Here is a 17763-nt window from a genome sequence, read left to right as displayed (position 1 = left end):
AATTGAAAAAAAAACCTGAGTTCCAGAACTACAATTTTTTTTCATCAAAGACCACCGCTGGTTTCTTAAGTGGGCAATGTCAAGTGAAGACCACTGACAATGTAAATATATTTTGTTCAGTCAGATGTGGTTGGAAGATATGATGTGTATTGACCCATGGCAGCAAAAAAAACTGTAAGCTTCGTTGCTAAGAAAGTAATGCTCAGTTCTAAATACCGTGCAAACAGATAATGTGGCCTCTATATAATGAAAGTCAGTGCTGCTTTTTGAATTGAAGGAGGCCAATATGCCAAATGCATAATGAACGACAGTTTTGAGACATGCAGAAAATAAATGTATGTGAATATCATACCATACATGTATATTAAGAAACTAAGGCTCCAATCAAAAGCCTATGATTTTTCTTTTCAAATTTTAAAAGTATCGTAGAAATGAAATTTTATATTTACCACTCAGGGAAGTCAGAACAGAAATAGTTTAAACGACTTCAGTGGAGTAAAGGTTATCCTTTCCTACAGCAGAAATGAGATTGATTTAGTGTGTCCTTTCATTACTTTACAAAGATTTAAAAGAGACCACTCTTCTAGCGGCAGGTTCTAAATGCATTTGGTTTAAAGCACTCAATGATGAATGAAAAGGAAAATCAAGGGGTACATGAAATAAAGGCAATCAATCATTTTATATTAGCTAGGAGAAATTCAAAATTAGAAAGGCAATGGTTTTAGTCTGAGTGAGGTCTTTTAAACATCCCCCATCACCTTTATAATACATGACCCCTTAAGAATAAATACTGTCACCAGGTGCATTCCTCACTTCGTTGGTGACTGCTTTATAAAGATTTATCCGTTTAGGTTATGAAAAGTATTGATGTGTGTTGTTAAGTGCTATTTTTCTCTAAAAAGGAACTTTAATATATAAAAAATATAGCCTACATAAATTAGAATTAACAATAAATTTTAAATTGTTGAATAATTTTGACTCTCTTATAAAAATCTTTTCACGAAATGACACACATGCAAAACTTTCAATATGATCATTTCTAACTCACAAGGATACTGGCATTCTCAAATTGAGATAGAAAATAATAAAATGAGCCCCGTGTGCCTCCTGTTAGAGTAATATATTCATATTGGCAAGTTGAATACTAAGAGTACATGCTTTTATACCCATCAACTTGGTACACATGCAGTTGCCGTTAGTAATTATACAACTTTGTGCTCCTTTTCATAATGGTTATTGCTGATTAGTACTGTTTGCTAACTGTCTTCAAATCCTAGCTTTTTCTGACACTGGAATTTCACCCATCATTGTAAATATGATATTTCATTTGGACCTTAAAAATTAAATCATATGATCATGGAGAATACTTTAAAAAGATGAATGTACACCAACTGATAATTTTCCATTAAAAATAATCCTTTTTTAATTAGTTATAATAATTGATCCATGCCCTCTAATCTGGACTTGACTTGAAAACTTTCCTTTGTCTTTTAACACAATCTTGAATGCTGTTCAGGGTCCAGAACTAGACTGTCTTTGGAATCATGGCTAAGTTGATGTGTTAACTTTTGGCATGGGGGAAATCTTAAAATCAGAACTCCAACTGGAGCTTCATTCTTCTTTAACTTTTCTATTGGAAGATGGTGTGGTGGCTTGAAGAATGTTTGGGTATTGCTTTGGCAAACTGAACTTTTTTAGTCTCTGCTGAGAAATGTCTTTTTATGGTTTGGAATGTTTCGGAACTGGGAAGGACCTCCACTCCAACTGACCTCATAGAAGTGTAGTAAAATCCGGTGTTTCCTTTCTCCTTAGACTTAATGAACGCACCCTGTACATTGAAGGAGCCCCATCGCCAAGCTTTGTCTCCTGGAGAAAATGCCAACTAGCTAGCAAAGTTTTGGGTGCTGCTTACAAAATACAGAAATTATTATATAATCCTAACAATTTTAGTATAAATGGAGAATGAGACAGCTTACTGAGCCCCTGTTCCTTATTTAGTCAACCTCATAATGAACTTGCCAATTCTAGGCTTTCTTTCTTTGCTATCACAGAGGATAATACAATATAACAAGATCTAGTTAATTTGATCATCACCATTATATTTGAGTTTAGGGCCATAATAAAAGTGTAAATCTTTACTATTATACATGAATGCAAACATTAACATTCTCGCAAGTTGGAAATAAAAGTTTGCAGCAAAAAACACCTTGTTAAGTAGAAATAAAAGGTTATGGTTCAAAGTAGCTATTGAAGTGCATATTAACTTTTGATAGAGATTCGAGATTTTAGACAGACTCAGTGGGAGGTCACTAAGTGAGATAACCAAGTCAGGTGAGCTGAGTTTATAAGATATAAGATACAATTTTCATAATCTTAAAGTTATAATCTACTGACTATATATGCCACTTACTATTAGAGCTAACGAATGAGTGGCCTGATCAGTTCAGATCTTGCATTACTTATGACAATTGCATGGGTCTTACTGGTGCGTGAGCTTCAGCATGTTCCATTCCTTGCATGATATATGCTGTAATTTCAATATCAATGACTGGGCTACCTTATATAGAAATTTTCTTAACTCTTTTCTTGATAGAATTTTAAAACTAAAGTTCGAAAGTACTTTTCATTACACTGAAAAATTCTGTTACCAAAAAATGGCCTTTTTAAGGAATTCCCTCTGTAGGAATTTTTTTTTTTTTTTTTTAAAGTAAGATATTAGTTGAAATCCTTTTATAATATTTGTCCTGGCAAATAGCAAAGCCAAAGCTTGGTACATGAAAATCACTGGAAAGGTAGTCCTTTATTAGAGGCAAGCAATTGAAAGGACACAAGTGGACTATCAACAAAGCTTTTCAATAAGGTCAGGAAGCAGGCTATCAACAGGAGGGCTGTTCTTATTGTGTCCGTTATCATAATTGACAGCTTGACGTAAAACCACATCACATGACTTCTGGGTAGGTATGTAAATGGATAAGAGGTCATTTTTCACATATGCAAGCTGGGAAGGAAACACATTTAAAGGAAATTTCAGTCAAAATAATGGCTGTGCAAATGTTTAGCTTTTAGACTAGATTTAAAAAAAAAAAAATGCCTTCCGTGATCTGTTTTTTTATCATTCATTCACTTATTCACTTATCTTTACTGGTTAGCAAAGGATAACATCAGATAAGCTATTTCAGTTAATGTAAAAATGAAATTATGTCTAATGGAAACTTACACTTCAGTCAACAAAAGCACAAGGGAAAATTGACCTTCCTTTCTGAAAATTTAACTTAAAATCATCTAAGTTAAATCAGGGAAGTAGAGAAAAGTCTGAAGGTTACCTCTGCAGATATTTTAGCCTTAAATATTCTTGGGCTGCAATTGAAGGATAAGGTAGGAAAAGAAAAATGACAGGCCAACTGGTTTAGTGAGTAAGAACCAGAGATTAGGAGTCAGGAGGTTTGGGTTTTAGTGCTGGCAAGAACCGAGCATGTTTAACCTTTGTCAGGTCCTTAAATTTTGCTCTCCTTTTCCCTTATCTTGAAAAGGAAAATGATGAGGTTGGACTTCATGATCTCCAAGTTCCCTGGAAACTTTGAATTTTACAAGTTAAAGTAGTCTCCTAGTAAAACTTTCATTTTCTAATATTATGGTTTATGGTCAGTAAGGAGTCCCTGAGTGGTGCACATGGTTAATGTATTTGGCTGCTAACCAAAAGGTTGGAGGTTCAAGTCAACCCAGAGGCACCTTGGAAGAAAAGCCTAGTGATCTATTCCTGAAAAAGGAGCCACTGAAAATCCTGTGGAGTACAATTCTACTCGCACAAAGAGGGTCTGCATGAGTCAGAATCGACTCCATGGCAGCTAATTTTCTTTTTTTTGTGTTTATTTAGTTCATGGACTATGCGTACCAGTTTTACTTAATTTTGTGCTAATGTGCTAATTAAATATCAGGAAACATGGGTTTCAGAAATTGACATTGGAAGTAACTTTAAGGTAGTAGGACAATCTTAAACATTCTTTTTTTCTTATTTAAAGTCACACTTTTAATACATAATTTCATTCTGAGCATATTGCTGGTGTCGTAAGGTTACCTATCATTCATACAGAGACCATTTTATTTGTTCCATGGCAGACAATTAATAATAGTAATAAAATTCTATTAATCTAAGAGTTAAGAGGAAAGTATAAATATTGGAGTGCTAATGGTTCTAAGTCTCCTCCAACCCCACCTCTACCCTCTTCCCAAATCTATTTTCTTGAGGCAGTTCTGGAGCAATGAAAAAATCCAAGAGAACGTAAAACACACCTTTCAAGATGTCCCCCTGAGGGTTACTGTGTGCTTAAAAAAAGTGAAAAAGTAAATTTGCCTTGTTGATTACCCTGTTTACAGTTTAATGGTTTATTGGTACAACTGAGAGCTGTTGTCATCACGAGGCACTGTTAGTACATGAGTCTGTTTGCTGAGCCTAGCAAAGGAGGACATTTTGCTTACCTTCTGTCTTTTGTTCCCTAAGCTAATTGCTATGCATTTAACAAAAGTCCCTGTTAATAACAGTGGAGGGCCCTCATTTGAGCAAACGAGCTCGTACTCAGAAGACACAAACAGTATTGATTCTTTCTGGCTATTAGCTCCTTACATGACTATTTAAGAGTAGTGTAGGAAAGGAGAATGATCCAAATATGAGGTGTCTGGATTTTAGGTGTTTTCCCGTGCAGATTTCTGAGGGAAGCCAGACAGTTCCCATCTTTATTTTTTGGAAACAAGCTCATTTGAGTTGGGCCAGGAACAAGGTTCTCATTCCAGAGATATTATGGAACCCCACCCCAAGAACATCTGCAGTAGAAATTATTGTCATTAAAAAAAAAAGTTGCTTCCAACTCATATTGACCCCGCATGACAGGGTAGAACTGCCCCATAGGGTTTTCTAGGTTGTAGTCTTTATAGGAGCAGATCACCAGGTCTTTCTCTCTTGGAGCTGCTGGGTAAGTTTGAGCTATCAACCTTTCGGTTAGCAGCCAAGCCCTTAACTGTTGAACCACCAGGGCACCTTCATTTTTACCTGTTTGGACTATTTCAACCTTTCCCCTTTATCCACAGCTTTTTGGAAGAGAATCTTACTCCCCTCACCTTTTGTTTGTTTTTCTAATTCCGTATAGACTTGTTTTAATGTCATTTCTGCCTTAATTTTCTAAACAGGATATAATTTCATATTGGTAGGGTCTTAACAATGAAAGAATTAACTTGGTTTATATGCCTGTGCAGTTGTGTAGGGGTATGTGTCTGATCAGATCTATCAAAGAGTCAAGATGGTTACAAAAATAATAATTACTCACCACCTCCATATACAAATGTCTTTAACAGACTGAATTTCTAAATGAATTCACAACTAGTGTTTTAAATGTGACTCCCATTGGGGAAAATAATTTCCTATTTTTTACAGGAAAATATTTGGTGGAAGTCATCACAGTGTTATTGAAGTTTTGAGCTTAGGAAATTTTTATGGAAATGAAAAACACGTATTTGTGTATCACATTAAAATAAAGGTTTTAGATTGAATTAAAAAAAGAATTGACACTTGAATTATCTAATCCAGACTCTTACAGGACAGAAACGGAGGTTATAAGACAATTACCTATTATCGAAAGTAAAATCCTTTTTTATTAGGAACGCTGAATGACACTAATATCATGAATATTTAACATTTCCCAAAAGAAGCGTAAATATACCTAATATTCACCTTTCATTATTAGAGCCTATTCAAATTATGCTGAGTCAGGACTATCTTGGTCCAACAGGATCCCTAGGAATTGCTGTTCTTAGGAATTACTATCATAGAAACCTGGTGAACAGGTGGTTTCCATTTTAATTATTTGATTTTTTTTTTTCCATCCATACCATCACCCTTAAAATTTCACTTCATCAGAAGGTTTATTAATTTAAAGGTTTTTAAATGAAGAGAGAGACTTTTGTCAAGTAACCTGGCTAAAGTAAGTTACAGCATACAAGCCTGTATAAGCACATGTGCCTCAGAATTTTGTAAATGTTGATAAGGCTTGTTCATATTCTAAATAGATGATTAGGATTAAAATTATATTTTATATTTTCACTCATCAAAAGGAAATTAATTCAGTGCTAATTAGTACCCTCCCAATTTTTCTGACATCAAGTTATTGCTATGTATATTCAGTGATCATTTTGTACGTATTTAAGCATATTTTTCTGTTTGCTGGAAAATATTCCTATTGCATATATCTTTACTAGAAATGAAAATGAATAGTCGTAATTTAGGTTTACCCTCTTTGAGACTATTTTTACACAAGAAAAGTGGAAAAAAAATGTTGATCTTAAGTGTCCAGCATGTGGTCAAAGATAGTCCACTCAACATTTGGGGAGGGGAGAGGTGGTGGTGGTAAAAATAAACAAAAGTACACAACAGCAACATCAACAACAAAAAGCTAACCCGAGTTAACATGCTTCCTACCAAGCAGACATTGTGTTCCTGTAGTTGTCTGCGTATGAAGCGAATCAGCGAGGGATGTTTAGGTTCACCTGGCCTCGTGAAAGTATATTTTCTGCCTGAAAACTTCTAAAATCTAAACTGAGATTCCTGGGAACACTAACCTGAAGTTAATCATTAACAGAATTAGCAACGGTTAGGCCTAAGCATACGCCTCCGTTTTCGAGAATTATTCAGTTGATTCAAAACCAGCATTTTCATTGACAAGGGCAGAATCAATAAATGGCCCCTAAGGTCTTTTTTAAGGTCATCTTCATAGAAAATCAGGTTTCTTGAACTGTTTTTGTTGATTGTTGTCATAAATACTATTTTTTTCTTTTCATGCATTTTAAAAGAAACAACTGGTTCACTTTGCTGCTTTAAAAAAAAAAAAAATTTTTTTTTTTTCAATTGACCCATCACATTGAATTTCTGGTTAGATGACCCATTTTGAGAACATTTTTAAAGTTTTACCCTGTTGCTTCCCCCACTCTAGACTCTCAGCAAATGTACTTTAAAATAATCAGTGTCATCTGTTTGATTTAAAACTCATCAGGGATGCATTTTATCCTTTATGCAAGTATTAGGATGCATTTTAAGAATAGTTTTCTTTACTATTTAATATATTTACTGATTTATGGCTTCTTTATGAGAAATATCCTGAGCTGCATCTCTGTCATCTGAGTCCCATATCTACCTATCTACCAATCCGTCTATATATATGAAATCATTTCTTTTTCAGTTCTTAAAGTATAAAAGTACTTTTACCAGAAATATCAGTATAATTAAAACACATATTTTAGAAAGTTTCTACATAGATCTGTAGAAAAATGAAGCACTGTCACTCTAAGACCCCAGAATCACTATCCCTTATGAAGAGTGTGCAGAAACAGAAATTCCAAAGTCTGAAAGGAAAAGCAAAGATTCTGCATCCCAAATAACCGATTTTTAAAGATGTAACACTATAAAAAAAAAAAAAAAGATTAAAGTAACTTATCCAAGTTGCAAGGCACTTTGGCTGCAGTCATCATCTTCTAGATAATCTCACTGAAAAGCAGCAAACAGTGCTCAATGAATTGCTGTGAATAAGTCATCTTTTCAATGAAAAATGCTACTCCAGGCAAGATGCAGTTAATTTACAGTATGGCTATCTAAAGGTTTAAAAACCATGATTTTCTAGCGTGTTTTTCCCCCCAAAGCCAGATAAGTTTACTTTCTTAAGCATAAAAATAAGCAATATATCTTTTCAATAAATCTGCTAGCACTGTAGGGCAGCTGTTAACCAAACAGAACTGGATAGGGTTACTGGAACATTCTCTGAAGGGCAGAGCTGAAGATTCGGTGATCTGGGAAGAATTTGTTTCAGCTTGTATTCAATGCATTCCTCACTGTATTCAGATGTAATAAAGTATTTTAAATGCCATTACTCTGAGTCAAAAATAAGAGTAGAAATCTTTACCAACTCTTTCTAAACAATGCCACTTTGAGTAAAACAGCATTAGTAAACATCTAAAAACTGTTCAATACCTTGAGAGTTGTAAACACCACTCAGGGAGGATGGTTGAAGGGTGGGGCATTTCTCCTCTAAACTGCATGTCTTCTGTGTTTTGCAAACTGCATGCTTAAAAGCTATTGATTATTTGACCTGAGTGCAGGTTATCTGGTATGTTGCATAGGAAAAAAGAAAGCATTTTTATTTTCTTTCTAAAATATATCTCTCTATCGAACATTAACGTTTGCTTTTATTTCAGCTCAGTTTGTATTCTAATAATGGCTAATGGTTACGTTCTAAGCACTCGTTTCTCTTGTATGCTTTAATTAATAGAGAATCGTATTGCAGTAGCTTTTATTTTTCTAAAAAAGTTTGTAGGGATATTGCTTCTCAGAATAAGATTTGCTTTTTTTTTTTTGTTATTTAAGTTGCCTCTTGGGGAAGTAAGGTTAATGCCATGTACAATACTAGTTTGCATGTGTTCATTTAAATACTAAAAACTGTAGTACTGCTCGATCCATATCTGACTGCTAGGTTTCAATTGACAGCTGAGGATTTGTGACTGGACCATGAATCAAAACGGCAGGCATTTATACCCCAGTACCAGTGAGGATACATTGGGAATTACTTGGCAAAGGTAACATTTTAATTATTTCCAACCCTACACTTACACCTAAAAATTACATGAGCTATAGTGTTTGTTTTTAACTAGCTTTACAGAAAATATATGTTAATAATTTAGTTGTGTGGGTTCTATTATCCCTCTTCTCCCACCCCACCCCCCTGTATTTCTGATTTAAATGCAACAGCAAGTTAATTCAGGACTATAGCATACGCTAATTGATGGTTGGGATTTCTAAGTGCTGACAAATGTTTTAAACAATTTATAGTATTATGTGTGTGGTTGTGGGGAGCGGGGGACGAATTTGACACTTAGGTTTTAGGACCTGAAGAATGAAATCACAGTTTTAAGGAAGATTTTCAGCTATCTGGGGATAAAGTGTTAGGTTTTAACATTGTGGAATCTTCTCATTTTAAGTCTTTCCTCTGCTGCTTGTTATAGACCACTTTATTCTTCCTTTATTCCCCTGTTGTGGGGAGGGGGGGAACTAGAAGACAAATTTCAATTTAATCAATTTTGTTGTTATTAGCAGCACCCATAAAGATTATTGGAACCATGAGCTAAAGTAGGAATTTGGCTTAAATACGATTTTAACTTCTCTTTCTGCATTGGTGTGGATCATTGGGAATGGAGGATTGACTTTATTTCATTGGCTAGGAAAATTATTCCAAAACTTCATCTTCAAAACCAATTTTGATATTGTCTCATGTATTGGTGTTAGAAAGGAAGTAGTTCTCTGTCAGCTTCTTATATATTATTTTAATAAAGAACAAACTATTCAAATCAACAGATGAAATAATCAAAATCAATGGTATAATCATATATAACAATTTGCTGGAGAGAGTGAAGTAATCCCAGAAGAAATTCACCAAAAGTAGGACCAACACAATTTTCCAACTCTGCTGTGATTGTAATCCTCTCTTTTCTACAAAGTGCTTATGTTAAAGGTCCATAGTCAGGTTCCAGTTGTGAGTGGGCTATCCATTTTCATGCTGGCTGATAGAAACTGCTGAAGAGGAATGTTGCAAAGAATTAAGTGTCTGCTTTCTTTTGGGTAAAAACTCAAAAAATGAGTAGGATTCTATTTTTACAACCTTAAATGAATTTTTATTAATTTACTACCTAAAATGAATACAATATGACTTTTCCTCTTTTTAAAGATTAACATCTACCTTAAAAAAATTATAATTTTTACATATTTTGATTTGTTTGCAATAAGCTGGTAAGACTGCTGTCTTTGGAAAAAATAAAGTGTGTTACTATAAAAAAGCTGAGCTCAATGAAAGTGTCCTATTTAAATAGTCTTAATTAATAATATTCTTAATTAGCGGAAACCCTGGTGGCGTAGTGGTTAAGTGCTACGGCTGCTAACCAAAGGGTCAGCAGTTCGAATCCGCCAGGCGCTCCTTGGAAACTCTATGGGGCAGTTCTACTCTGTCTTAAAGGGTCGCTATGAGTTGGAATCGACTTGACGGCACTGGGTTTGGTTTGGTTTTTTATTCTTAATTAGCAGCCTTAAACTCAATCAGACCATCTTCTTTAGTCTTAATCAGTATTTACAAATTAATATAATTGGATCTGACGACACAGTGGATTTGATTTTATTAAATAATTTCATTATATTCCATTCTCTACCTATCACGCATCGAAATGACCCATCCCTGTGTACAGGCATTACTTTATTTACAAAATTGGAAATCAGATGAGGTGTGCTTCAGGTTTGTAGACGTGCCTGTAGCTGTGGGAACTTCCAAATCTGTGAATTAGTGATTAACATTTACTTGGTCTATAACGGGATATTCTCTCTGAAATATATTGAAAGCCAAAGAAAGATTTGCATTATGGGAGATTTAAAATACAGCTGCAGCTAGTTCCTATTAAATTTTGAGTAAAAAATGGATAGCCCCCAAACGGAAAAGGTGAGTGGATACTGAATCCCCATGGCACACACGTATCGGAGTGAATTACCAGGAGGACTAAACCCATCCTCTTGGGATTGCACTGTTCTTGTTATAAATCTCCTTGGTGAACAATTGGCCTGATAATCAGTTTCAGGAAGCCAGAAAAAAAAAGTTAGAATTTATTTAGTTTTCTTTTTTCCCCTCCTCTCAAAAACAGTAATTTTGTCTCCTAATTAGTATATAATTGATATGTACAATGGCATTAGTGCTTCAAAAGTTCAAAAGAAGGTAGCTAGTGATTTGTTTCTTCCCTTTCTTGCCTAGTCCCGAAGGCACAGGATTGATAATCTCAACATCACGTTCAGTATTCACCCGCTATTTTTTGAATCTCTCTGGAGTGCCTAGTAGTGCCCCAATACCATGACTACAGAAGCTCTAGAGTTCTTAAAATCTAAGTGACATGTAGTTCAGAATAAATATGCTCAAATAAGATAGCCATTTGCTTTGCTTTGTTAATGTTTTCAAAAACTGACACAAGTTGAATCCATATTTGATATAACAAATAGGCCATGTTTCTGGCACAGTGACTTTATTCGTAATTTATATTTTGTGCTGTGGCTTTTTTTTAACATGATGCTTTTTGGGTGTTTTTCAGAAAAGAAATCTTAAATGTCTGTAACACTGCTATTTTTAAGGCAAATGATAGATAATCTAAAATCTTCAGGTAATGCTATCGCTTTGGGATCACCTGAGTACATTGAAAATGTCTGAGAAATGTAGATCTGTTCAACCAGAGAGTTAAGTAATTCTCCCCTGCCAGAATGGAATAAGGAAAATATCACGGGTTACTTTGTGCCTGGAGACTTCGTAGTGGAGAAGGACAAAGCAAAGGAGGCTTTTTGGTGTTGTTTTCTTTTCTTTGGCTTTGAGTGTTTGCTGTTTGTTGCTATTACTTTCCTCACACTTGTCCACGGCCACCCCCTTTTCTGCCTAGAGGTGTTGCCATGCGAAATGTAGCTCCTTTCACGGGGCTGGAAATGGCAGTGCCCAGAGAGCCGTGCAAGTATATGTAATCAAAGCTGAAAGATTTCCTCCATCCTCCTCCCTCTTCTCCGCAACTTATAAACATTCCCTTAGGAACCAGAGCTGACTCCTTTGGAAAGCTTGCACAGACTTACTAGGTTGCAACCCTGCAGGTGTTTTGTTGTTTTGACCTTAGAATTTTGTGAGCCATCAGTGGACTGGTGTGTGTACATGTGCGCACACGCATGCACGCACACATATGAAGGAGTTGCTTGTACGTTGACGAATCTTCCTGTCTAAACGAAAGGTCTGGTACTGCAGTTAACTCAGAGTGAAATCCCATTGGTCAGAGGCTCACTTACTTCAGTCAGGAGAGGCTCAGCTCTTGGGAGGGGTAATAGGTGATGAATTGCTCATGCTAAGAGCTGTTGTGTTTGTGTTTTGTCGTCCTATGTGGTTGAATTACCATGTTGCATGTGTGAGTTATGTGGGTATAAACACATACAGCAGTTACTCCCTAACTGGCTTTCTTTCTTGAAACTATCGCCAGAACATAGCTCGTACTATCAAATATGAAAGAGTAATGTAATTGAATGAGAAAGAAAGGCTGAAGACCATCCAAGAATAATATAAACATCAGTTATTTTAAAACATTGGAGGGAGTGCTTTATGCAAAAGAGAAACTGAATTTTATTGTTTCATTTCTCCTTTTCCCTCTTCACCCCTTTCAAGAAAACGCAAAGCCACAAGTGAGTGGTTGTATGTGTCTGGTGGCTGATATAAACATAGAAGAAGCTTTCAGATGGCTAAAATAAACATGTGCGTGTTACTGAAGGATATGTTTACACAAACCATTTGCTCAGCCTCTGAAATAATGAATAAATGAAGATTTTACTGAAATAATTGGAAGGATTTTTGTGTTTCTGCTGATGCCATAATTGAATGGCACCAAAGAGACTTTTATCAGCTATTTTCCATGTTACATGTGTTAGCAGTTCCTTTCTATGAGTTGAATACTTCATTCTGTAGTTACTTTATGCATGTTTTTGTAAGAAATTGTCGTTTATTACTGCAATTCTAGAGAGTTGCTTGATTTCCCAAGAGAAATTTAGCAGCCAGTAAAGATGATTTGGATCTAGTTGGTTAGGAGGAAAACAGCAAAAGTGAAGGGGTAATAGCAGTCATTCATGCATGTAGTCTTATTTGCACAACACTGTCTTCAACCATTTTCCTTCGCTTTGTCCATAAATATTTGTTTTTGATTGGTCCCAAAAGACTTAAGAGTGAACACTGAAACAAAAATAATCTTCAATATTGAACCGTAAACCATATGTATGTATGTACATGTATGTATGTTATGTGTGTATGCACATACACATATATGTATATATCTACATATATATGGCCTGTGTTTGATACGGGCAGTATGGGTCATGTGCTTAGGTGGTGTTAAGAGTTAAGTTTTATTTCAACATTATACTTAGATTATTCCCGCAAATTCACTAGGTTAGCATTTTCTGCTTTCAGTTTGTTATCTTGACACATAACTCCAGTACAACAGCTGGGTTGTTCCTGGAGTTCCTGGGGGGAGCTTTATTCTCAGATTGCTGAATTTCCTTTTCAGCTGTCAACTCTAAAGTGTGTTCAAAATTTCAACTTTTTACACACCACTCTGGGCCCCTAGCACCACCCTGGGACTACGATGGAAATGCTGATAAGGTAGATGAATGAAATAATCTTTGGTTGAAGACAAAGAGTTACCAAAGCCAAAATTGAACATGACCATTGTTTGGTAATGGGGCGAAGATCTAGTGTTGCTTTTTGTATTTTTGTGTTCTGTTTAAAAAATTACTGCAGCCTGATCAAGACTATCTACACCTGTTAGGAAATCAAAGCTAAAAATTTTCCTGTTTGGAAAAATTATCTTCATGGGATTTTCTCTCTCTCTCTCTCTCTCTCTCACACACACACACACACACACACACACACACACGGTATCTGGGATCTGGCTGTTGAAAAATATATTGGGATTGGCTGTAGTTTTGCCTAACTTTCTCCATTTATAAAGAAAGATGTGCACAACATGATGTTTCCTTTTTATCTAGGCAAACTCTTCAGAACACTTCCTAAGAAATTAATTGTATTCCAGCCAGACTAGCATGCTGCCATCCCACAGGAAATGGGTCAGCAATCCATTAAGATGCCATTAGATAATCTAATTTGGAACTTAATCTCTAAATTAACCATGCTCCATACTTGAAGCATACTTGAGAGAAAGAAAAAAAGTTTACGTTTGAATCGATAGGGGAGCCGAAGCGTGAAGAAGGCTGTTTGTTTTTTCTGTAGCTGTGGTCACGTCTCAGGCCGTCTGGTAACCAGGAGAAACCAGACATGATGTAATTCCAGATTGAACTTGAACTTCAGGGACTCAGGATAGGGGAACAATGGACCATAGGAATCAATAATGTCCATTTTCCACATGATTATGTTTGGAGCTTTAAGTTAACCTTTCTGGGGGAAGCAGCAGGGTCTGCAGTGTGACCAAAATGAGATGATCCAGAGACAAGATGTTCGGGGAAAGAAAACAACTTTCTCCGTGATTTTTTTCTGAGCAGCGCTGCAGATTCCAGCAGGATTAGAAAAGTTCCCGCTCTGCAGTAAACCGGTGGCGTGTTCAGAGCACTCTTTGTTCGCTTAGGTAGGACAAACTTAATCTTAGGTTTCCCATCAGATGATTTTTGGCAGGGCTAACAGAGAGGGAGGAGCTTGAGTCAGAAAATTGCCAAATGTAAACTTTGCTGATTAACCCTTTGCAATGAAAGGAAGCATATTAAACACCAACTTTATCTGAAGATGTTTTATGTAAAGTGCCGTATTTGCATATGCATTATGTCCAGAGGAAATCAACTCTAGCAGCAGACGACGACGCACCGTTTCTTAACTTACCTTTTTTGATTTTTCTGTTGGCTAGTGCTGTTAGGAGGCAGACCGTGGATGTTTAATCGTATTTTATTTAAGAAAGCATATGATTGAATCAGTATAATAAAAATAGAACAAATTACATAAGAATAAAAGGCAAAAGCTGATTAAATTTCAAGAAAGCTAAGGGAAAAACTTAAATATTAAGAAATTGTAGAAAGTTACAAAGTGTTCTCTCCCTTGTTAACTTTTGTTTTAAGTGAACGAAGTTTTTTTTGTTTTTTGGTTTTTTTTTTTTGCGCGTGTGAAAAGAGCTGCAGGCATACGATAAAAATGTATTCAGTGTCTTACTCATTGGCCATTTTATGCTTCGAAATTCTGCTATAAATCAGTTCTGTCATTTAGAGATAAACTTGTGCAAATAATGCAGATTTTTGTTTTTACGTGAACGTCTTTGGGGAAAGAATCTCCTTTTTTTTGCTTTTGTAAAAAAACTTACATTTGTACTTAGTTTAGTATGCCTTCCGTGACTTTCTCCAGTGAAAGGGACTGTTCTGAAGCACTATTTTTGTGGAGAATTTTGTCTGCTGCTGAAGAATCCCATATGGAAATAAGAGGACCGGTAGCACTTGTAACAATAGCATTGAAAAGGAGCCCAGGGGTAGAGAGGAAAAAATACCAAATTATCAAGCTCCAAGTAGTTATTTTACCTCCTCCCACAGCTACAAAAATGTTGTTATATATGTATGCGTGTGTGTGCTGTAATTTACAGTTAACTAATTGTAACTAATACTCCTCCATCTCCTATTTTCAGTTTCAAAACATGAAAAAAGATCAAACATAATTTAAAAAAAAATCTAGCTAATTTAGCTTATTGAGAGGGTTTGTGTCTTGCTTAGGTCTAAATTTAAGAATTTTAAGGAAAAAAGTTACTATTAAGTATATAGATTGTACCGATGGTGGGTCTGCCAGGCTTTTGGGAGAGCGTTTTACCAGGAAAAGTAACTGTAATTCGTACATACTATATTTTGTTGCAGTGGTCCCACGTATAAGGATTTTTCTTGTCCTATGTTGTTTTTTTTTTTATGTTCTTAGTTAAATAGAAATTTTTCACTGGCACGTGCCATTATTTTATTAAGAAAATGCTAGCACTCACACATGGTAAAGTTAACGTTCAATCCAGCGCGTCTCAGTAACAAAAGCACATCTGAAACAATTGAATATAAATGAATGAGGTTTGAAGACCTACCATTTTGGTATGTTATTTTCAAAACCGTTGGTCCCCAAGGAGTAGCAATAAGGAAGGCTATTTACCTACTTAGTTAAGAAACAAATACTTTTCTCTTTCATTACTGTGAAGTGCTATTGCTTGCAGTTAGCATAATTCCACCAGCCACCTGCAGTTTATGATATTTGGTGTTTCCCAGGGGGACCACAAGAGTACTTTGCAGTTCAGGTAAGAGCTGACCAGGGAGCTTTCTGATACAGATTATTACAAATAGTAATAATCATTAGAAATCATCTTGCATGCAAATAGGATCATTCAGATGGCAATAGTGATCCTTAAAAATGGGAAAAATGACTCGGAGAAACCCAAGACTTGTGTAAAATGCTTTCTATTTTTCAGTTCTAGTCTAGCCATGGAAACGCTTGTGACATAGTGATTAAGTGCTACGACTGCTAACCAAAAGGTCAGCAGTTTGAATCCACCAGGCGCTCCATGGAAGCCGTATGGGGCAAGTTCTGCTCTTTCATATAGAGTCACTACGAGTCGGAATCGACTCAACAGGAACGGGTTTGGTTTGGGCTTTTTTAGTCTAGCTGTTTCTGAAGTAGAACACCATGGGTGAGTTATAGACATACAACTATGTGTGTGTCTACATGAAACAAAGGCAGATATTCCATCCAGCTGAAAAACATCTGTGATTGGATAAATAAAATATAGTTATTTGTTCTGACATTTGGAGTCGGGGGTTACACTTGAGAGTTTCACCGCTAATTTCAGTGTGTCTAAATGATACGGGCCTTAAATCATAGAAACTTTCCATAATTCAGGGGTAATATAAATTCTAGTCCAGTTAAAAAAGAAGAGTGTGTTTTACGAAAGAAGAGACTGGGTAAGAATATAGACTCTAGACTCACACTGCTCGAGTGAAAATCCTGGCTTCTACAGCTTATGACTTGGGCAAGAAGATACTTAACTTCCTAGCTTCAGTTTCCTCATCAGGATGATAATGGCATTTTTCTCATAGGTTTGTTATAAGGATTAAAAGCTTTAAAATAGGCCAAGTACAGTGCCTGGCAAATAATAACCACTATGTAAGTGCTAGCAATTAATATATTTAGTATCTTTTTTTGTTCTAGTACATTGATGGATTTAAGTTAAATACCCATATATACTTTCCACTGGACTCAGCTAGGATTTTTTTTCACATAACACAATCCTAAAATATCTACCCTTGGTGTGATATGGAAATGAACAGCCAGTCCAAATACACTCACGTACAATCTAGGATAGTACAGTTTCTAGCAATACTTCATTTACTCACCCTTGCCTGGTTTTCCCACACAGGTTTTTTGTTTTTTGCTATTAAAAATTAATAGGGGAAAATTATTTATTGTGTATTCTGGGGGAGATACTAATTCTTGCATGTTAATATCGTGCCAATAAAATTGGGAGTCTTTAGCCAAGGAAGTAAAAAAACTTCCCTTCATGGGGATATTTTAAACTGGTGCAAAGGAATTAAAAGCAAATTCTTTTAAATTAAAATATCTATTTTATTTATTCACTGAGCTTTCTGAGCCTTTACTCATTTTTATTGCTATCTATAAATGAATGTGGCCCCTGTTGCAGTTGAGGTATGTGTTAATATATATAATTATTTCATTCCTGTAATATTTGTATAAACTTCATGAAAGAGTACTTATTATCTTTGGAGTAAATATAGTAGTCTCATGATTAAATCGGCATGTAAAATCTCTGAATGGGAGATATTATTATTCCTCTGAAAAGTGTTAGCATATTGGATATTTTGACATTTTATAAAATGTTCAGCCAGTGCCCAATCCATTATCTGATAAGCTACAAACTAGTAATAAATGAGTTTTGCCATACTTAAAATAGCTCTTACTGTTTTAATCATCTAAGGCTAATAGTTGAAATGAAGCCTTTGGCCTTTTTTGTTGTTGTCATTCTTAACCCAACTTATGACTTTATATGTTTATTTGGTCCCAAATGATTCTTAGGGAAGGAGTCCTGGTGGTGCAGTGGCTAAAGCACTTGACTGCTAACCAAAAGGTAGGCAGTTTGAACCCACCAGCCTCT

General features: G+C 35.6%; 1 protein-coding gene across 7 annotated transcripts in view; it reads left to right on the top strand.

Annotated features, from left to right (window-relative positions):
• The window catches only part of NFIB (nuclear factor I B), a 265009-nt gene that overhangs the window by 235451 nt on the left and 11795 nt on the right, over positions 1-17763 (top strand). For 4 of the 7 annotated variants that reach the window (XM_049896549.1, XM_049896553.1, XM_049896550.1 and 1 more), the window contains one exon: positions 8522-8610. The exons of the other annotated variants lie outside the window; for them this stretch is intronic. In XM_049896549.1, coding sequence (XP_049752506.1) covers positions 8522-8610 — 89 coding nt within the window. The remainder of the gene's footprint in view (positions 1-8521; positions 8611-17763) is intronic. 7 annotated transcript variants of the gene reach the window in all.

This window comes from Elephas maximus, chromosome 9, assembly GCF_024166365.1.
Source record: "Elephas maximus indicus isolate mEleMax1 chromosome 9, mEleMax1 primary haplotype, whole genome shotgun sequence".
NCBI lineage: Eukaryota > Metazoa > Chordata > Mammalia > Proboscidea > Elephantidae > Elephas > Elephas maximus.
This window is presented reverse-complemented; position numbering and strand designations above follow the sequence as displayed.